At 46.7% G+C, this 22,140-nt stretch overlaps 2 protein-coding genes, 1 long non-coding RNA gene and 1 pseudogene across 5 annotated transcripts in view; 2 read left to right on the top strand and 2 right to left on the bottom strand.

The window, feature by feature from the left end:
• Positions 1–4: 4 nt before the first annotated feature.
• On the top strand, positions 5–21,886 carry LOC309606632 (uncharacterized protein; the record flags this gene model as incomplete). The annotated part of the gene is made up of 3 exons (XM_082343929.1): positions 5–61; positions 21,129–21,246; positions 21,355–21,886. The coding sequence occupies exons 1-3, from the start codon at positions 25–27 to the stop codon at positions 21,884–21,886; spliced, it is 687 nt and encodes a 228-aa protein (XP_082200055.1). The 5' UTR covers positions 5–24.
• Positions 68–7,971, top strand: LOC309606492. Of its 2 annotated transcripts, none has more exons than XR_014231884.1 (2): positions 68–6,289; positions 7,628–7,971. It is a non-coding gene; the product is annotated as an uncharacterized lncRNA (long non-coding RNA). The 2 variants fall into 2 exon arrangements; XR_014231885.1 differs by having other exon boundaries at positions 7,625–7,971.
• Positions 15,505–18,442, bottom strand: LOC309606468 (serine/arginine-rich splicing factor 3 pseudogene; annotated as a pseudogene). Its single transcript has one exon. The product of its transcript is annotated as a serine/arginine-rich splicing factor 3 pseudogene (transcript).
• LOC309606438 (uncharacterized protein) overlaps positions 21,579–22,140 on the bottom strand; it is a 39,876-nt gene continuing 39,314 nt past the window's right edge. Inside the window, exon 9 of the mRNA XM_082343543.1 lies at positions 21,579–21,708. The gene's annotated coding sequence lies outside the window, so the exon portion shown is untranslated. The remainder of the gene's footprint in view (positions 21,709–22,140) is intronic.

Raw genomic sequence — 22,140 nt, 5'->3', positions numbered from 1 at the left:
CGTCCAGACGCAGCCCCGCCTCCCATGGGGACCCGGCCTGAGGAGCAGGGCGGCCGGAAAGGTAGGAGGTGTGGAGAATTAGGGGTTTCCAAAAAGCGTTTGCTGACTGATCCAAGCAAAAGTGAGACATGGTTGTATCAACGCATTTTTTTAAATATTTAATTGCAGTGGTTGATTTTTTTTATTATTATTAATTAATTAATTTTTAAAATTTAATTTAATGTTATATATTTATATATAAATTTATTTACATATATATATAAATATATATTTGTATATATTTTATATATTTATATTTAATTAATTTTATATAATTTATTTTTATTTATTTATTTATTTATTTATTTATTTATTTTTGGCTGTGTTGGGTCTTCGTTTCTGTGTGAGGGCTTTCTCTTGTTGTGGCAAGTGGGGGGGGGCCCCTCTTCATCGCGGTGCGCGGGCCTCTCACCGTCGCAGCCTCTCTTGTTGTGGAGCACAGGCTCCAGACTCAACGCATTTTAAAAGTAGTAAAACTCCCGATAAGTGTCTGTGCTCGCCCCGCCCAGGAGAGAGCATGCCCTCCGTGAGGGACACGTGAAAGGCTGAGTGAATGTCTGCCTGTGGTCTGTTACCTGGTGCACGGGTGTGTGAATTTCTGCGGAGAGCTCTCAGTTTCTGTAATTTCTGCTGACTTGACACGGTGGTTGGCAAATGGTGACGTGTTCCACGCATTCAGGACATGATCGTGGTTACTAATAATCACTTTGTTCTCTCTGTTTATGTCTGTGTCCTGATATTTTCTTTTTATAAGGACCCCAGTCATATTGGACTAGAGCCCACCCATTTGACCTCATTTGACCTGAGTTACCTATTTAAGGGCCTTATCTCCAAATACAGTCATATTACGAGGTATTGGGGGTTAAGACTTCCACATATTAACTTGAGCAGGACACAATTCAGCTGATAATAGAAGGTAAGAGTAATTTAAGCAAGTAAGTAACTATTTTTTAAAGTGAGTTGCTTAAAGATATGAATTGACTCAAGAAGAACAAGAAGAAATTACATAACACTGTACGTTATACAAAGGTATTAAATTAATCATCATAACATCCTGTGAGATCCGCATGAAATTAGACTAAACAAGATTAAGCAACTTATCCAGAGTTGTATAGTTAGTGCTTTCCAGAATTTAAACCAGGTATTTTTCCCAGTTCCATTCTACATTATATTTTCATTTCATTATTTGAAATGAATTTTGAGTCTTCATTTTGCTTAGTTTCTGAAGTTCTATGGGGATAGAATGGAGTTGGATATTTTCAGTGACATTCACACATGGGGAAGGAGATTGAGTGCAGAAGCTTCCGCGATGTTTCCATGGAGAACGCCAACAACAGAACCAGAAACACCGTTATCCTTTTGGTTCAGTCATCTTTCGTAACACTACAAGAATTAATTTTAAGAAGCCCAATGTTTTCCAAAGTTTCACCAATGGGCTCTGTAGGGTCCTCTAATAATATCTAAGAGACTCATTAGCTTCACATTCCAAGCCACTTAAGACCAGGAGTTCTGATTGTTCTTTGTGAGAAAATCAAGTGACAAACATAGCTCGTAATTTAGGATGGTTTCTTCAGGGCCCAGGCAAAACCTAATACACAGTAATAATCATTGTTAATTGCATCTTTGACAATGATTAATCGGGTATCAAAGAGATGTATAAATTGGGAGAAATTATGATCAAAGAGAAACATAGGCCACAGATGTTTAATTAATGCTCAATTATTTGTGAGTTTAACTTTGGTTAAGCTAATTTTCCTTCTTCTAGACAATTTCCAATTCATCTCTACCAAGAGACCAGAATAATCACCTTCCAATACAAGATTTATTGTGTTCCTTTAATTAAGAGCCTACAGTGACTTGTATATTCACTCCACGAAGTTTTGCTATGAGAGAAAAGGAGCCATTATATTTTGACTTGAATTAGATATGCCACCATACTTGACTTAGCTCATCTTACTGGAAGCACTTTGAGGGAAGATCCTACAGTCTTGTCTTACATCCTCTACAGAATCAAGCCAAGGGAATCACACATAGTTACAGCTGGAAAAACACTTGTTCTGGGTTGATATTTTTAGCCTTTACCACCAAGACTTTATCACCAAGACCTATCTTTACAGTCTCTAAACAGAAGATCTTCTTGCCTTCCGTTTTCATATTGACTAGGAATGTAAAGCGAAGAACTGAGAAGTAGCCATAGTCGGCTAGCAGCCAGCCCAGATAAATCATCTGTGGAGATATTGTTTCTTTCAAAAGATGTAAACATAAGAGGAAGTCCTAGAGTTTGTAACAATTGTGCATAATAAAATTCCATGAAAACCTAGAAATCCAGATGCAGATCAGTAACATATTGGTTAAATCAGCTGTTATGTTCATGCAATGGACAAGTGTACAGACATTAAGAAGAACGAGATACTCTTTTCTATGAGATTCTCTTTTCACTGAACTCATCAGTGCTGCAAAGACAATGTTACATAATAGTTTTTCTTTAACATTATATCAGGCATCGTCATCTTGTCCTGTATTTATTGCCAGTGTTACTAAAGGTTATCATTTACCTCTTTCTCTTTTAGATATATAATTTCTTCTTACTGTGGAAGCATTCATCAATCCCTATTTTAATATTTCTTTTAAATTAGAAATGAATGTTGAATTTTATAAAATATCTTTGGGGGATATTTCAACTGATTATATAGTTTTGTTCTCTTTTGACCTTGTTATATGGTAAATTATATTTTGTTATTTTATATTATGCTATTTATTATATATGGTATTATGTTTACTAATTGCATTTATTATATTATAATTACATTATAATTAAGGTAGCATTTTGTTTCAGATAGACAAAACAACCAGTGGAATAGGAAGCATCTTAAAATTAGATGCAAGAGCGTAAGGGATTTGAGATTAAAATAAAATTGACATTTTGGATCAGCAGCCAAACTTATTCAACAAAAGTGGGAAAATATGGCTATCATTAATAAATTCTAGATACAGCAACTAGTTAAAAGTAAAAAAATCATGAAACTGTAAAGGTATCAGAAACCTGGGAGACTTGAAATAAATTATTCATGAGGAACACCTTTCTAAGATACAAAGAAAAAAGGATACATTTAATTATATAAGAATTAAAATTTTCCTCATGGTAAAATGCACTACAAAGGTCAGAAAACAAGCAAAAGAAATTGGGAAATATATTTAGAAATAGATATGCTCTCTTTACAGCTTTTGAGAGAAACACATGTTTCTTTTTCCTTTAACCTGTTATGTGGGTATTAACCTATAATGTAAGTGCACGGTTCCTTCCCTTTAACCTGTAATATGAGATTTCATCTGTATGGTAAGTGCATGGTTCCTTTCCTTTCATCTGTAATGTGAGTGTCAACATGGGGCACTGTTTCCAAGCACAGACTTTGGATGTTCCTGTACTGGTCCCATCACTGACCATCCACAAAAACTTGCAAATGTTGCTTTACTTTCCTGGGGGTTAGAGTCTTAGCTAAGAAATGGAAGCAAAATAGAACCTTCCCCCAGGGATAATAGAAGGTTTAAAGGAGTAAATATGTAAATGACTTAGGACAGTGCTTAGTACAAGAGAGATCAATAGAAGTACTTATCAATTTTTTAAAGAGACAGACGAAAGAAATAAAGTGTGGTGATTTCAATCTATTGATATATATTCTTGACATCTTGACATTCTTAAACTACCTTTTCATTCATTGGATGACCTAACTTGCTCATGCTTTTTCTTACTCTAGTGAACCTGAGTAGCTAATATCATAGCTTAAAATGTTTGCTTTTATATTTACAAGTAAATTTGACCTGTAAATTTCTTTTTCCTTACAGTCCTAATCTATTTTCAGTATTAGGATTATATAGACTTCCTAAGATGAATAAAGGAGCATTCTTCCTTTGCTACTCTCTAGAAGTTTTTCTTTATTAATACTGATGTTATCTGTTTAATAGAAGTTTGATAGAATTCCCCACCCAAACGTTCTGGGTGGGTCTGGTATTTTCTTGGTGAAAGATTGTAAACTATTGACTTAATTCCTTTACTGGTGAAAGAACTCCAGCTATACATTTCCTCTTGTGTCAGTTTTGGTAAACTTTAGGAGCTAGGAAATTGTCCACTTTACATAAATGTTCAAATTTACTGGCATTTCACATATTCTCTGTTTGTACTCTTTGCTATAACATTGTCCTGATTCTTTCTGTGTATTATTTACTTATGTTTTTGTTTTGCTTAATCAAAGTGTGTTTTTAAAATCTTTTCAAAGAATATTCTTTTGGCTTACTAAATCACCTCAATTTTATACCTTTTTCTGTTTTATTAAGTTCCGCTCATATCTTTATTATCTATTTTTTTCTATGTTCTCCGGGTTTATTGTTTTGCTCTTCTGATGTCAATTAAAACACTTGGTTATTAATTTTAATAAATCTTTTTAGTTATAAATAGTTGAACTTTTTGAAGATGCCAGCTTAGTTGTAAGTAGCTAAGGGTCAGCACCTCCACATTGTTGCTGGCCTAAGCCTTAGTGCACCTTATAGCAATGTATATATTGACATTTTTTCCCCTCGACTTTCTGTGTTTTGCGACTTCTCACTTTTCTTTGGAGAGAAGCCCTCTGAAATATCCTTTAGTAATTTTACAGCCAATAAGTCTTTAAAATATGTGTACTTTTGTAAGATTAATCTACTTATATAATTAGGCAGAAAACCTGATTTGCCCTATTTTTAAAAACAGCATAATTTCACTCTTCTCCATGATTAATCTGCTGTTTTACACAACCTTTGAGTTTTTAGCTTTATCAATGACATGTACTTTAGAAATTTTTTAAAGAGCCCACCCACTCTTTTAAAACATCCTGTTCCTTGTTTCAGTTCTAGTTTTATGTCTATTTTCTGCCTTGCACCTGATAATTCCAACATTCAATGGATGGCCTTGGGAATCTAATTCTGGTATTGATTGTTTTTGCTGATTCTCTCCCATTGTAGCTGATTTCTTCATTATTGTGTACATTTAGATCATGAGCTCATGTTTAGCTAAACTTTATCTGTGGGAACGCTATAGGCCTGGGTTGAAGGTCTACCTCTCCAGAGAGTGTTTAGTTCTGTGTTTGGAATACCACCCATCTGGGAACATTTTAAGGTAATTTCTTACCTTCTGTTTGCAAGACCGCAAATAAATTTGCAACCCAAACACTGTGAACACAGATCTGGGGTTCAGAATTCTCAAGATTTCCTACCTGTTTCCTACCCAGAGCAGAGGCCACGAGAATTTGGTCTTAGTCTCCCTTTGCCAGCAGATATTTTTTTTACTGGCACACCCTTTCGTTAAAGGTGAACCTAGGGATAGATAGGTTTAGTTCTAACTTCCCATCTAGGAGGGATGGAGTCTTATCTCCTGCCTCCCATGTGGTCATGGCCATTTTAACCACAAGTCTCTGTGTCAGGTCAGGTGTGTCATTAAACTATGGCCTGTATTCCAAATCCAGACAGCTGCCTATTTTTTATGGCCTATGAATAATGTTCACATTTTAACTGGTAATATTTTAAATGGTTACTTAAGTACCTAAATAATATCCTCAATTTTGCCTCTTTGGTCCACAAAGCCTAAAATATTTGCTATTTCACTCCATAAAAACAGGATTGCCAGCTTCTGTTCTAAGCTATCAAGGTCTTCAATCCACTCTTAATATAGCTATAACTCTCACACATGTACCCCCCTTCTTTCAGGGGTCCTGGAAACTTCTACTGCACACTTCAAAAATCAGACATGCACTTAAAAATAAGTTGTTTACATTTAACCTAGCATACCGAACTCTTTTCTTTTAGGAGAGTTTTTCAAGTAATCTTGCCCACCATATTCTTCAGAGCTTCATTAATAATGGCAAAAATTAAAACAACTTAACATTCTTTTTTTTTTTTAACATCTTTATTGAAGTATAATTGCTTTACAATGGTGTGTTAGTTTCTGCTTTAAAACAAAGTGAATCAGTTATACATATACATATGTTCCCATATCTCTTCCCTCTTGCATCTCCCTCCCTCCCACCCTCCCTATCCCACCCCTCTAGGTGGTCACAAAGCACCGAGCTGATCTCCTGTGCTATGCGACTGCTTCCCACTAGCTATCTATTTTACATTTGGTAGTGTATATATGTCCATGACATTCAACATTCAACAAATGCGAATTGTTCATAACAATTATAGAAGCACATACAGTAGAAAACTATAAACTGTTATTGAAACGGTGAGACATAACTAGTTTTATTCTTTGAGAACTATGTTTATTTAGGTCTCTTCTGTTTAAATAAGTATATTTCTGTGTATATATGTATATAATCATGTATTTATGTACACATACATTATTTATATGATATATTTATATAAATATGTGAAATACATACCTATACACATACCTTTGATTTATATTTGTCTACATACACAGGAATATAATTATATATATCATATATTTATATACATTGAACTGAAAAGTGGTAGTATACATATATATTGTGTATAAATGTGTGTATATGTGCATGTGTAGAAAAACAGGTTGAGAGATATGTGAGCGTGATTTAGACAGGGTTCAAGATTTTAAAAGTAGTTATGTGTAGGTAGTGAGATTATGGCCCATTTGATTTAAAATATTGCATATTTTTACATCAATTGTTATGAACAGATTCCTACGTAAATAAAATTACAAATAGTTATACATACTTGTATGTGTAGTGTATAATTAAAATATATATACTTTTATGTAAGTATTATATTTATATTATATAATATACTTGTCTTATAATAATACATTATGTATTGTGTTATATAGAATACATTAAATATAATGTATTATATCAGATAATAATAATGATATATTTCTATATTATAATTGTTTTATAATCAATATTACATGATATATCATATTAATACTGTGAACATATTAAACATATAAATACATTGCATTAGTCATATAGTTTGTGTACAATATATGCTTTGCAAAAATACATGTTAATATAATACATAATTGTTATACATTCATATAAACAGTAATATATTACATTTATACACCAATATAATATCTAATATTGGTATATGTATATTATATTTAATATATACATAGCTAATGCTCTTTAAAGCCATCTGCTACAAGAAGTAGAATGAGACCAGGAGTATGGCCAAAGCAAATTCTAAAAATATTAGATTATTTATATGCACTTATATGTCATTTTCCTGGAATCTGCATCTGGCTGTTAGAGAGCACACACAGCAAAATCCCGATAAAGTGCCCAGGAGGACATGGGATCCTTTATTTACTGGGACCTCAAAGGAAACATAGTGCTATTCAGTCCCCCATTAAAGAGCTAAGAGCAAATCTTGAAGCACCCAGTAAAAGCCAATTCAAACAGAAAAGCTTTTCCACTTCAACTTGAAAAAGTTAAGTTCCCAAGAGACCCCCTACATCAACCACCGAAGCTCATTTGGCAGTAAAAACAATAACACTCAGCGAACAACAAGAAATCTAAAACGATAGTTGTTTTAAAAAAAAAAAATCCAGCAGCTAATCAGTGTCTTTCCTGTTTGAAAGAAGGCAGTGGGAAGTGGACAGAAGACCTGATAGGAAAGATAAAAAGAAGAGGAAAAGGAAAATAAAAGATTCCAGTTTGGGGCTTCCCTGGTGGTGCAGTGGTTGAGAATCTGCCTGGGAACATCCCACATGCCGCGGAGCAACTAGGCCCGTGAGCCACAATTACTGAGCCTGCGGGTCTGGAGTCTGTGCTCCGCAACAAGAGAGGCCCCGATAATGAGAGGCCCGCGCACCGAGATGAAGAGTGGCCCCCACTTGCCGCAACAAGAGAAAGTCCTTGTACAGAAACGAAGACCCAACACAGCCAAAAATAAATAAATAAATAAATAAATAAATAAATAAATAAAAAGTTTCCAGTTTGACAATCAAGCTGTCTTCTGCATCCATTTCATCCCAAGACCACCAAGCCAGTGTGGAGGCTTTTTCCTCCTTTCCTTTTCGTGAGACTGATCACAACCAGCACTGCAGAGTCCATTAAATTAAGAAATGCTGTTGCATACATGTGTGAATGAGCTGTGAGTAAAGTACTGGAGTAGAGGACACCTAACTTGAAACGTCCTCATGAATGTCCATGTGGCTGAGCAGGAAGTTAACCTGTCACAGATGTGCTAAATCAGAAGAGTTGGGCTTTATTTTATTTACTTTTCCCTGGACTCTGTTGAATGACTGTCATCTACAAGTTCAGGCTACTTTTTGCTGACGATTAATGCACTGGGAGAGCTGAGAGAAAACTGAATAGTAGAGCTATCTTTTTCTTGACCAGTTCACCTTACTTTCCCAAACTCAAAGTCTTTCCCTATTTCTTTCTCCTTTTTATTGTAGTAAAATGAACATAACATAAAATTCACCATTTTGATCACTTTACAATTCACTGTACAATTCAGTGGAATTTAGTACTGTCACAATGCTGTGCAACTGTCACCACTGCCTAGTTGCAAAACATTTTCATCACCCCAAAAGGAAACCTACACCCATTTTAAGCAGTCATTCCCTATTTCCCTCTCTTCCAAACCCCTGGCAACCACTAATGTATAATATTTTCCGTGTGTATGGATTTGCCACTGCTGGACATTTCGTATAAATGGAACCATACAATATGTGGCCTTTCGTGCCTGATTTCTTTCACTTAGTTGCATCCATGATGCAACTAAGTATCAGTAATCCATTCACTTTTATGGCTGAATTCCCTGATCCTGTTTTCTTCATACTGTTTGAATACAAACTTTAAAATATGTTGAGGGTGAAGCTCTGTTTTAATGGCACATCTATTAGGCCAATTCATTTAAAGAAGGTGAAAATGGAGATATTGTTGTGAAATGATAATCGTTGAGAAGCCTCAGCTAATTTGATAATGAAATGTTTGGGAAATGTTGCAAAAAATTATTTGCTTTATATTAAAAGCCTTTTAAACAAGGATTCAGGAGATTGTCTTTTTCTTGCAGGTAACTTAAATGAGGCAGAAGAAACTAACTGCCCTTTAAAACAGATTTTGAAAGGATTTTATTTATTCTTAATAGACGAATGGGGGTACAGGTTGTTCATATCCAATATGGACTCCCTGTCCAAACACTGTTTATCATTCGAGCCACCACTATCGAATTATATTTCTTGAGACTAACACTGTTTATCATTCTAGCCACCACTATCGAATTATATTTCTTGAGACTAATGAAAATTCATCTATCAAATCCATTAATACAGTATAAACAAGAGATGTTCATGTTTCAGTGCAGTTCAAATATCAGGTGTAAAGAGCCCTCAGTAAGAAAAGGAATCCTATATCTCTTGCCAGAATGTGGTCAGCTCTGGGGTGCTTTGCTAGCTGAAAGACACTTTTATTGTTAAGAGGATAGAGGTTATTTAGGAGGGATGAGAGGCCAAAAATTTTAAGTACTTGTTTGTGTTAAAAACAGTGCTAGGCTATCTCATACTCTATATCAGTCAAGGCTCACCATTTTACATATGTGAAAAGCGAAGTTAAAAGTGTTTTAGTAACTTACTAAAAGGCACGCAACCACTAAATTCAAGCAAGAATTCAATCCCAAATCTGTCACACTGAAGTTTGAGCTAATATTGAGATTAATAAAAATAGCACTAAATTAAAAGTTCAGAGATATTTTTTATCTCGTACTCTTTCACTAACCCTCTTTGGAGATAAATCATTTCATTTATATGGGCCTTAGTTTTCACAACTATAATAGTTGGAAGTTTGACTAGGTGACCTCTATGTAGTCTTCCAATTCTAAAATGTTCCATTAATTTGGCTTCCTACAGTAATTGCCATTGCAATATATGCGTGCTGCCACCAAGTAGCAGTAGAGAGTACTAGTTCCTTTTTTAACCCTAGTGGGGAGTGCATTTTGACATCAGACTTATCCGTCAATAGTACAGCCTGTTAATATAACTATAAAAGAACAAAATAATCTGGTATTATTTCCTGTAAAGCAGAAGCTTTACATTGTGTCTATGAATCGTATCAGAGTCACCTGTAGGTTTTTAAACATAGAGGAAATCCAGAACCCATCGAATGAGGATTTTCAGAGATGGGACTTGGGCATCTGGATTTTTGGGCTCCCATCATTTGTATATTTTATTTTATTTTATTTTTTGCCTATGTACAACATTTGTCACATCCTCTTGAATCTTTAACAATTCCTGTTTGTTTTGAAAGTTTAGAATATTCCATAATCTTCACCTACTTTCCATAAGGCGTTATCTGTTGTGTTTATTCACTCTTGTGCTTCTCCTGGTTAAAACTTCATTTTTTCTGTTTTTTGAGGGGGCCCTGCCTCATGGCTTGCAGGATCTTAGTTCCCTGACCAGGGATTGAACCCCAGGCCCCCAGCAGTGAAAGCGCCAAGTCCTAACCACTGGACCACCAGGGAATTCCCAAGACTTCCGTTTTAAATGACTTTTTTTCCCACTCTGATTCATTCCCGGGGTCAGTTTCATGTGGGAACATTAAATCAACCTTGCATTACTAGAATAAAGCCACTTTGATTGTGATATATTACTGTTTTACGTACCATGGATACAGTTTGTGCTTTTATTTACAAATTTTGCATGCATGTTCAAAAGAGAAACTGGCCTATGATTCTATTCCTGTAATATTCTTTTTACTTTTGATCTGAAGCTTATGTTGGGCTTATAAAAATTTTGAGCAATATATTATTTTCTGTTTCCTGGAAGGGTTTTATGTAAGATTACCAATCTTTCTTCCCTAAATATTTGGAAGAATTTACTTGGAAAGCCATTTATCCCTGGAAATCATTTTCTGTAAAGGTACTTAATTATACAAACAACTTTTTGAGTAGATATCGATTTTTTAGATATTTCTTTTCTTGGGTTAGTCTTGTTAGGTTGCATGTGTTAAGAATTTGTAATTTTGGATGAATTTTCAAATTTATAAATATAAAATTATAATTTTAACAGCTTTATCGGGATGTGATTTACATACCATAATTTAACCCTTTAATTATACAATTCAGTGGTTCTTAGTGTAACCACTAAAAGACGTGTGTAACCATCACAACCATCCAATTTTAGATTTCTGTCCTCCCACAAAGAAACCCATTACACATTAACAATGTTTTTTCATTCTCTCAACCCTCTCAGCTCTAGGCAAGCACTAATCTCCTTTCTGTCTCTACAGATTTGCTATTCTGGGCATTTCATATAAATGGGACCATACAATATGTGATCTTTTGAGAGTGGCTGCTTTTCTTTACAGAATGCTTTCATGGTTCATCCATGTTGTAACATGGATCAATATTTCATTCCTTTTTATAGCTGAATGCTATTCTATCGTACGGATATTCCACATTTTGTTTATTCATTTCTCAGATTGACATTTGAATTTTTTCCACGTTTTGTTTTTAGAAATATGCTTCTATGAACATCCACGTACAAGCTTTTGTGCAGACATAAGTTTCTATTTCTCTTAGGTATATATTTAGTAGTGGAACTGCTGGGTCATAGGGTAACTCTATGTTTAACACTTGCAGGGAACTGTCAAGCTGTTTTGTAAAATGGCCGCACATTTTGTAAAATGGCTCAGACTGTACTTTCTATCCAAAGGTATCCAAAGCCACTTTAGATGCAAAATGTTTAAAGTTGACCTTTGCTGCTGCCCAAATCGTAACCACTGTGGGCAGTCTGCAAGATGGCATCTTAGGTTTCTCAGGAAGAAATTAGAATACACAAAGGGGGAACTAAGTGTACAATTACATAATGTAGATTTCATATTTAATTTTATGGGAAAAGCAATAATTAGGTGGCTTTTGGTTTTAACTGGAAATAGCCACTCATTGGGAAATAATTACTCGCTAATGGCCTTAGCGAGTCACTCTGGAGCTTCTCCTAGAACAAGAAAACCTAAGTTCTGCTCACAGCAGAACCTGGAGCCGGTGCCCAGTGCTGGCGAGGCAGCACAGAACAGGGGCGTCGTCGCTGGAGGGAGCGGAAGACGGTGCAGCCCCTCTGGAAAGGAGTTGGCCAGCTTCCTAGAAAGCGAAACGCCATTGCCCACTTTTCCCCAGTGTCACCTCTTGTGCAAGTCAAGTCCGCGTCCCAGCAGGATCCTGACGTTGACACGACTGCCCCTGTCATCCGTTGCCCTGGGAAGGCCCCCGGCGGCTTTCGGTCTGGGGCTCTTCCCAGTCAGGCGAGCGTTTGTGTACAGCTTCTGTGTGGACTTCAGCCTCCATTTCCCCGGGGTAAGTGCCCATGACTGCGGTTGCCGAGTCCTGCGATGGCTGCTTTTTTAGGAAGTTTCGCAGTAGGGGAGCGCCTGGCCGGAGCCCCGAGTGCCGGCCTCTGCCCATCTCTCTGTCGCCTCAACCCCAGGAGGGAAGGTCCACGTGGACCAGCGCTCCCTCTGCATCTGCTCTGCCCTCGGTCCTCAGGGTCACAGGGCTTCCCCAGAGCATGGGCGGCGTGGGCCCCTCGCTGCGTCCCGCCCCACCCCCACCTCTTCCGGGCCCCCCGTCCCCCGTGGGTTTGGTGGGAGGGTCTCGAGGAAGGACCCCCTCCTCCGAGCCTACTCCACCCCCAGCTCCCGCTCCCACAGAGCTTCCGTCCCGACGCCAGGCCCGTGGGGCTCCCGCAGCAGCAGCGCTGGGACTGCCAGGTTTCTGCAGTTCTTCAGTTCGGACTCCATCTACCCGGAGTCAGAGCCCGCAGGTCAGGGCTCGGCCCACGCCAGCCACAGGTCCACGTCGTCCTCTGCGCTTGTGGCCGACAGGCTGTGTCAGGAGTTCCCACGCCCCCAGCCCGAGTTCCGTTCGTTGGCTAGCGCGGGCCCCCAGAACACAGGCACCCAGTCCACGGACTAGAGCACCGGGCTATTAGAAAGGAACAGCCAGGTGGAAGGAGGAGGTGGGGAGGCGTGGGGCGGGGCGCGGGCCTTCCAGGCCGCCTGCAGGCACCCACCCCACAGCTCTCTGAACCCCGTGTTTACCAAGATTTTGTTCCATGAGCACGATTACAGCGGGGGCCATGGGCAACGGATTCACGTTGCAACCCCTGGCCCTCTCCCCTCGCAGGAGGTGGGCAGGCAGGGGGGCTGTATGATGCAACCCGGCCTGTGGCTTTAGGTTTAGGAGCTGTGTGCCAGGACTGGGGGCCAAGACCCGACCCCTTTCTCCCGTAATTCACAGCGCGGCTCCTGCTGGGCACGGAGGCTGGGGGACAACGGGAGGCTGAAGAGCATGGCGTCCGCCTTCACCCCCTCCCTCCTCTCTTGGCTGAGCCCTGCGGCCGTGCGGGTTCCCAGTGGGCCCCCCCCCGGGGGGCCTGTCCCTTCAGGTCCTCCCAGCTGCCTGACACCCCTCTGCCCCCAGCGTGGACCTCAGAGCCCTCAGACCTTCCCACTCCTGGTCCAGCAGGACGGGTCCCTGCGGCACCCTGGACAGGAGGGCGATGGGCAGCCCGGCCCCTCCCGGGAGGCAGCCCCGTGGGGTGGGGAGGGGGGCGGGCACGGCGAGCCACCCATGGTCGAGCGCGTCAACTCGGTGCGTGGCGTGGGGCGCCGTGGCTACACGCATCTTGATGGCCGGGATCAGACCCAGCTCTGCCACCAACTGGCTGTGTCCCCGGAGGCCGGTCACTGGACCCCATTGTCCCTGTTCACCATCTGCAACGTGCGTGACCCGAGGACCCCCTCACAGGTGGTCGTGAGGGCTGACCGAGTCGGTTTGTGTGGAGGACAGAGAACAGTGAGGCCAGCAGATGAGGAAAGAGCTTGTCACTCATGGTGCTGGGCAGGGGCACGCCTTGTCACCTAGGGCCTCCCAGGAGCACGAGGGTTCGGCAGGAATGAGGGGAGGGGTGGCTGGGGACTGGAGCCTGAGGTGTGGGTCCCCGGGAAGGAGCAGGCTCAGGATTGGCTAGAATGACCCTGGGGCTCCGGGCCTCTCCGGGGTGATGAGGGCAGGGGGACGGTGGCCCCGAGTGTGGGAGCCCCGTACAGAAGGGGCTGGGGTGCAGCCCTGCGCTGGCTGGTTTGCGTCAGAAAGTGACAGACGCGGTGAACACGGGTACCAGGCCCGACCCAGGGCTCAGCGACAGTTCTTGTTCCTCAACACAAACGCTGTCCCGCTTCGGCCGGTGCTGTGCCTTGCGGTGGAGGAAAGCGGGACTCAGAGGACTGTGGGACTCCGTCATCCAGGGTGGGGCCCGGGCACGTGGGCCCCGGAGTCCACCGGAGCGGCGGGCACATGGAGCTTCGAGGCTGGGGAAGGTGAGGGTGTGGACAGTGGGGCTGCGCAGACTGCCTTGACACTTGAGAACCGCTGGCCCGAGGGACCACGGGGACGCCCGTGGAGGGGGGCGCCCAGGAGAGGCGGCCTGCTGGCGCGGGGCGGGGTCCTGAGTGCCGCCCCGCCCTGCCAGGGCGCCCTGTGCTCCTGCCCAGTCGTGGCCGGTGGGGCCGTGAGGCTGCAGGGAGGCCAGTGCCCGGCACGGCGCCTGCTGCCCGCAGAGGCCCGGCGTCCCTTGGGCTGCTTCTGAGCCAGGCGTGCCCGACGAGCCCGTGCGCCTGGCAGAGCCAGCGGGCACGCTCCCCCAGCGCCCCTCCTGTCCTCCGACAGGCACGTCTGCTCAGCCGGGGAGCGGGGCCGGGCGCGCTGAGTCCTGGGCTGGGCAGGGGGCGCAGCCTGGGCAGGTCCTCGAGGCGCCCCGCCTGCTGCTGGCTCGGCAGGGGCCCCGGGGAACCGGCACCTTCCTCTGCGCCCCACGTCGCTCCCTCCCCCAGGCTGGTCCATTTCTACCTGTTTCTGCAAACCAGATAGACCCTGAAGGGACAGAAACTTAGCTCCGTTGAAACGGCTGAAGCTTAGGCTGTCACCCTGGGGTAACTCCTGAGGAGGGTCCTAACAGTTAGGACCCGAGGCCCTTTCTTTCCCATCTCCCTCCTCTCGTCCGCCTCATCCGCCTCTTCTCCTTGAACCCCCCTCCGTGCCCCCGCCCCCCGATTTTACGGCCGTCTTCTTCCTTCAGAAAATCAGGAGCATCAAGAAGAAGCCGAGGACTTCCCTGTTAGCGCAGTGGTTAAGAATCCGCCTGCCAATGCAGGAGACATGGGTTTGAGCCCTGGTCCGGGAAGATCCCACATGCCACAGAGCAGCTAAGCCCGTGCGCCACAACTATTGATCCAGTGCTCTAGAGCCCGTGAGCCACAATTACTGAGCCTGTTTGCCACAACTGCTGAAGCCCGTGCGCCTAGAGCCCATGCTCCGCAACAAGAGAAGCCACTACAATGAGAAACCTGCTCACCGCAACGAAGAGTGTCCCCCGCTCGCCGCAACTGGAGAAAGCCCGTGTGCAGCAACGAAGACCCAATGCAGCCACAAATAAATTAATTAATAAATTAATTTTTAAAAAATATTTAAAAAATAAAGAAAAAGAAGCTGAGTCTCCTGTGCATCGACTTCAACAAGAACCTGAACAGGGACGTGACCTTCCTGCCATTCACGCACGAGGAGCTGGGTGCGTGCGGGCCCCGCGGGGTGGTCGAGAGGCGTCCGTGTGCCCTGCCCCCAGGAGGGCCTTCTTCTCCTGAGGCGCTCAGAGTGTTTGGGTCCCAAGGTTCTGGATCCTTCCTAGGGGAAGGTGGCGGTCTGTCTACGGAGATTCTGCCCCGAAGGAGGTTGTCCCTCGAGACCCCGCCCCGCCCCTGCTCTCTGTGATGTTTCTTTAATCTCACAGGGTCCTCCCGCACCTGAACCGGCGTGGGGTCTTGAAGGGATGGGGCCTGGGCGGCTTTTTCAGCTTCTGCCCTCTTCTCCGAAGGCTTTATTTTGAAAACTTCACACCTGTAGGGAAGTGGCAAGAATAGTACCAGGGAGACCCCGTGTGCTCCCCGGGCCCGGCCTCCCTGAGTGGATGCCATGTGTGCTTTTCCTGCGCTGGGGCCTCTGGACGCATCGCCAGGAGCAAGGGCGCCTCCTGAGTCCCCGGGTGCAGGCCCCCCTCAGGAAGCAGAGTGTGGAGCTGTCCCCCAGCCGTCCCAATGGCGATCTTCTTTTAAAAATTAATTAATTTTTGGCTGCGTTGGGTCTTCGTTGCTGCACGCGGGCTTTCTCTAGTTGCGGCGAGCGGGGGCCCCTCTTCGTTGCGGGCGGGCACATGCCTCTCATTACGGTGCCTTCTTTCGTTTCGGAGCACGGGCTCTAGACGTGCCGGGTTCTGTAGTTGTGGCACGGGGGCTCAGTAGTTGTGGCTCCCAGGATCTAGAGCGCAGGCTCACTAGTTGTGCCCCACGGGCTTAGTTGATCTGCGGCACGTGGGATCTTCCCGGACCAGGGCTCGAACCCGCGTCCCCCGCATTGGCAGGCGGATTCTTTTTATTTTTCTTTTGGAACCAAAACTTTAATCCCAAGGATTCTCACAAAACATATTACAAATGACAGCATGAAAAAAAAACTGCACAGTAACTCAAAGTTCAGCTCTACAATATACTCTTAATCTGGCAGGACACTGGTGTCTTGAATACTCTCAAATTCCCAAGTAATATTACAAAGAGCTTTGTATTCATGTACAGCAATCACACAGGGGACTTATGACCTAAATCAAAGGTAAACTAACTTTCTTGAAACTTCTTCGATTCTAAAGTCACTGGACAACCTCTTGTCCGGTGTGAAGACTAGTGGAATTTTTAAACCTCTAATCTAGGGTAAGGGTGCAGCTTTAATTTTTACCTGCTGCCTTGTGTTCACAGTACCTTTTAAAGACTGCTTGCTTAACTACAGCTGCATACCATATCCCAGCTACAGAAAGCCTTTTCAATGTTTGCCAGTGTTGTTTCCATAATAGTAAACATCACACTTTAGCTGGGCAGGAGTCAGAGTTTTATTATCAGTCTAGGCAAGACCAAAAATTCAAAGCAAATTCAATTTTGCTTAAGGGAACATTGTAAGGTAACAATTCTTCATATTAAATGCCTCATATGACCCATTTCAAACCATAGAGAATGACACCTTTATGTGTCACTGTCCCAAGAGACAAACAAATGTGAACAGCTAAAACATTTAAAAAGTGCACCAAGCTTCGGAAGTCTCAAACAGAGCTTGAATTTTCTGTACATACTCCTGTCAAATGAAGTTATTGCCTGTACACCACTCCTCTTGCAAAGTGGTCTTCTATTTCCTTTCATTTGACCTAGATCGGCTAGGAGACCTAGAGAAAGATCGGGACGGCTTGTGATTCCTCTCCTGGGACAGGGATCTCTCTCTTCTCCTATATCTAGAAAGGGACCTGCTCTGGCTGAGGGAGAAGCTTCTCCGTCTCGGAGATGTGTGGCGAGGTGAAGGACTCCTCCTCCGGTAATCATCTCGAGGGCGACGACCCCAAGAAGGAGGCGGTCACGATTTCGACTTCTCTTTTCCCCATTCGACAGGTGCACTCTTACTCGGCAGCCACATAGTGTTCTCCCATCTAGTTCTCGGACAGCATCGGCTGCATCTCGGGGATCTTCACGTTCAACAGGAGCGAAGCCGGGAGGGTTTTTAGCAACCCACACACTTCAGAGTGGTCCATAATAGCCTAAAGCTCGTTCCAATTCAGTCTTGTTACCACTGTTTCCAAGATTCCCTACATAAACTTGACAGTCCAACGGACAGGAATCACGATGCAAGACCCTCATGGCTCCTGAGTTTCACGGGCCACAGGGTGATCCCGGGCCTCTAGAATCTGGCAGCTGAATCTGCTCGCACAAGCTGTCCTGTGGGGATGCTCTTCCCCCTATGTGTCCAGCCCGGGGCCCTACTGGCTTGGCCCGGCCTCCTGGGTGAGAGGGTGAACCCCAGCTCCCTGGAGCAGACACTCAGAGCCCTGTTGACCGGACTCACGGGACTGGGGCAGCGGCTGGACATGTGTGGCCAGCCTCGTGGTATTTGGCCCCGTCTGCAGTTCCAGTTCCAGCTGAGAAAGAGCCTCTCTCTGTAATTTTCTCCTGGTTATGTAAGGATCCCCGCTGTCATTTGACAGAAATGTAGATGGTATGTTCTTTCTCTGTTTTCTCCCTGCTTCCTCTCCTCTCTCTCTGTCTCTGTCTGTCTGTCTCTCTCTGTCCCTCTCCCTCTCTGCCTCTCCTTCCCTCCTGCTCCCACTCCTTCCTGAGAGAGGATAGACAGAGTGTGAGAGAGGGAGACTCAGAGGGAGAGGGAGGGAGAGGGAGGGAGGGAGAGGGAAGAGGGAGAGGGAAGAGGGAGAGGAAAGAGGGAGAGGGAAGAGGGAGAGGGAAGAGGGAGAGGAAAGAGGGAGAGAGAAGAGGGAAAGAGGGAGAGGAAAGAGGGAGAGGGGGAGAGGGAGAGGAAAGAGGGAGGGGGGAGAGGGAGAGGGAGAGAGGGAGAGGGAGGGAGCGAGAAGGAGGGAGCGAGAAGGAGGGAGGGAGAGGAGACCGAGAGAGGGAGAGGGAGGGAAGTCTCTTCCTCCCTCCCTCTCCCTCTCTCCTCCTTCTCTCCCTCTCTCCCTCACCCTCTCTCCCTCTCCCTCCCTCCATCACCCTCCCTCCTTCTCCCTCTCCCTCTCTCCATCACCCTCCCTCTTCCCTCTCCCTCCCTCCCTCTCTCCCCCCTCTCCCTCTTCCTCGTCTCTGCCTCTCCCTCTGTCTCTCCCTCTCTGGGAGGGAGTGAGGAGATGGAGAGATGGAGGGAGAGGGAGAGTTGGAGGGAGAGGGAGAGAGGGAGGGAGGGAGGGATAGAGGGAGGGAGGGAGAGACGTCTCTCCCTCCCTCCCTCTATCCCTCTCCCTCTCCTTCTCCCACCTCCCTCTCCCTCTCCCTCTCCCACCCTCTCTCTCCCTCTCCCTCCACCTCCTTCCCTCTCTGGAGAGGGAAGGAGGTGGAGGGAGAGGGAGAGAGAGGGAGGGAGAGGGAGAGAGGGAGAGGGAGAGAGGGAGAGGGAGAGAGGGAGGGAGAGAGGGAGAGGGAGAGGGAGACAGGGAAAGTGGGACAGGGAAAGTGGGAGGGAGAGAGGGAGAGAGGGAGAGGGAGAGAGGGAGAGGGAAAGGGGGAGAGGGAAGCAGGGACAGGGAAAGAGGGACAGGGAGAGAGGGAGGGAGAGAGAGAGAGGAAGGGACAGAGAGAGGCAGAGGGAGAGATGGAGGGAGAGGGAGAGTGAGAGGCAGGGAGGGAGAGGGAGGGAGGAAGAGAGGGAGAAGGGCTGAGGAGGGGGGCTCCCTCCCCCTCCCATGCTCTCCCCACTGCTTTCTCTTTTTTCTGCTTCAACAGACACCAGGCACCTTTTAGATCAGCCCTGAAGTCAACGTTGATGCTTGGACAGCCTGACCTCCCAGCTGACTTCCAGCCCTGGACCACAGCTGGGAGATGAAGTCTACGGGGCCCTGGGCGGCGGGCTGCACAGGCCCCTTCTCTGACGCCCAATCTCTCCTCGTTTATGAGGCAGCCGCCAGCTCCCCTCCCTGCCTTCCCAAGATTTTGGGCCTTTTTAATATGTGTCCATAATGCCATGAGCTACTATTTAACTTTTCTATGAGGACCCATTTCCCGAAATGCAGTGGTTTTTGGCCTTGCCTGCACTAGAGAACCCCCAGGGAAGGGAGAGAAGTCTCTCCCTCCCTCTCGCTCCCTCTCCCTCCGTATCTCCTTCTGGCTCTCTCCCTCTCCCTCTGGGGTGATGCCCGATGAGCTCAGATTCGCAGATGTTCCCCCCATCCCCTCTCTGTGCCTTGCGTGGGGTCTGGGCCTTCTCATTGTGGCCCGGGTACAGCCTTGACATTCAGACATCGGTTCCTGCAAGGACACTTGCGTTTGGTCCATACCGCGTGTGGCTGCAGTCTGTGCTTCTCCCGTTTAGCATCTTCAGTAGATGGGGGCTGTGTACGAGCCCTTCATCTTCCCCGCAGACACCACTGGTGCTTGCCGGGCCTCGCGGGTGATGCGGGGGGCACGGGGAACAGTCCTGTGTTCCCACCTTCTTGGGCTGCAGACAGGCCACGTTGGTCCTGTGGTGACTGCGGGCTCCCAGGAGAACCCCACCGCAGAACCGGAGAGGTTGCCCCAGAGAAGGTGGCGTACGCCTGGGGCTGGGCCTCGCCAGTGAGCCACGGGCCACCTGCAGCAACAGGCATCTCGCTGTCCAGCGGCTGGGTGTTCGGGCGCCGTGGGGATGAGCTGCTGTCTGCACGGCAGCCGAGTTTGTATTGTTGAGCCCGGGGAGGCCCCTGGGTGGCTCCTGGAGAGCCTGGCCGCATTTCTTCCTGCCCTTGGCCTTAGAGCCCATCACGGTTCACGCCGTTTCTGGTTCCAAAAGGACCTGTGTTAATAAAGACCACGTGTTAGGACAGCACCAAAGTGTCTAGAAATCCGGGCCAGGAGGAGGAGGGAGGGGGATTGGCTGTGCCCGCCAGTGGCCTGAGAGCCCTGCCCGCCCGCAGAGACCTGGCCCGGGGCCCCACGGGGAGGGCATGGCCCATGGTCCCCAGCGCCGGCCGTCTCTGGGTTCCAGGAGAACTGCACGATCCTCGGGGAGCTGGTGAGGCTGCAGGCCCAGAAGTCCTGCCTGCTGGGGTTCAGCACGCGTGCCGACTCCGTGCTGGAGATGAACATGGCCAAGACCAGCCAGGTGGTGGCCACTTTCCTAGGTAACCCCGCCTCCACCTGAGTCCCAGTGGGGAGGGCGTCAGGCGGACCTTAACTGGATGTGGTGCTGCCTGAGAACCCACTGTGTCAGCCCTTGGGGGTCACCTTCCCGGACCCTTCATTCTGCCTCGAGGGGCGCAGGGTGGGGGGCGGATGGGGGGCCACCACAGGGACGTAGCCGAGCCTCTCCGCTCTGCCGGCAGATGAGCTGGCCCAGAAGCTGAAGCCCCTCGGAGAGCAGGAGCGGCCGTGATCCTGGAGCTAAGGAAGGCCGAGTGCCAGAGGCGGGGCCTGCACTTTGACGGGCCCATCAACACCTGGGACCCGCGCTACTACATGAACCAGGGGGAGGAGACGCGCTACCACGAGGACCAGTACCTGCTCAATGAGTCCTTCCCCATGCAGGTGGTCACGCGCGGGCTGCTGGGCTGACCTTCGACCTGGAGGAGGGCACCAACGTGTGTCACGAAGACATGAGGCTCTACACGGTCCGGGACGCAGCCTCAGGCAAGGTCATCCATCGGCAAGTTCTACCTGGACCTCTACCCTCGGTGCGTGCGTGCGGGAACCTGTCGGCCGTGGGCCGGAGCTCCTCTGCGGAAGCTGGGCCTCACCCCACGTCCCTCCCCAGGGAAGGGAAGTCCGGGCACGCGGCCTGCTTCGGCCTGCAGCCGGGCTGCCTGCAGCAGGATGGGAGCCGCCAGATCGCCATCGTGGCCATGGTGGCCAACTTCACCAAGCCCACGCCCGACACGCCCTCCCTGCTGCAGCACGATGAGCTGGAGACCTACTTCCACGAGTTCTGGCAAGCGATGCACCAGCTCCGCTCCCAGGCGGGTGCGGGCGCGGGGCTGCGGGCAGGGGCCGGGGAGGGCCTGGGAGCGCGTGGTCCTCAGGCAGGCCCTCGCCACGGGATTCTTCCGCTGATGTCACCCCGCACGTGGCGACGCCCTCGGTGTCATCTTCCATCGTCAAAGCCTACACACTGGATGCGTAAACAACAGAAATGGATGTCCTCGAGACTCTGGAGGCTGGAAGCCCCAGATCAAGGAGTCAGGACTGGTTCCCTGCATGTTAAGTACATGTACTCAAGAGTTGCCTTTAAAAAAGACAAAAGAAAAGAAAGGCACGTTGCATGCAAGTCTGGTGACAGGCGGCGATGAGAACCAGAGGGAAGGCTCTGGGGCCGGGAGCGCTGCGCTCTGTGAGGCCCTGGGGCTGCTGCCAGTCTCCGTGGAGGCTCAGCAAGTCCCAGTGACTTCCCCACGGTGGGAGGGGGCCCCCAGCTCAGCGTCTGGGCCCAGGACCCACTGCTCGTTCAGTCTTCCTGCGGTCAGCCCTTCGTCCTGAGAGCGATGCTCTCACAGGCTGCACCGGAGCGCGTGGGGACACTTTACTGAGCTGTGCAGCCGTCACT

This window comes from Balaenoptera borealis (genome assembly GCF_965194805.1).
Source record: "Balaenoptera borealis genome assembly, chromosome: 11".
Classification (NCBI taxonomy): domain Eukaryota; kingdom Metazoa; phylum Chordata; class Mammalia; order Artiodactyla; family Balaenopteridae; genus Balaenoptera; species Balaenoptera borealis.
Note: the sequence above shows the minus strand (reverse complement) of the source record. Positions and strands in the feature narration are given on the sequence as shown.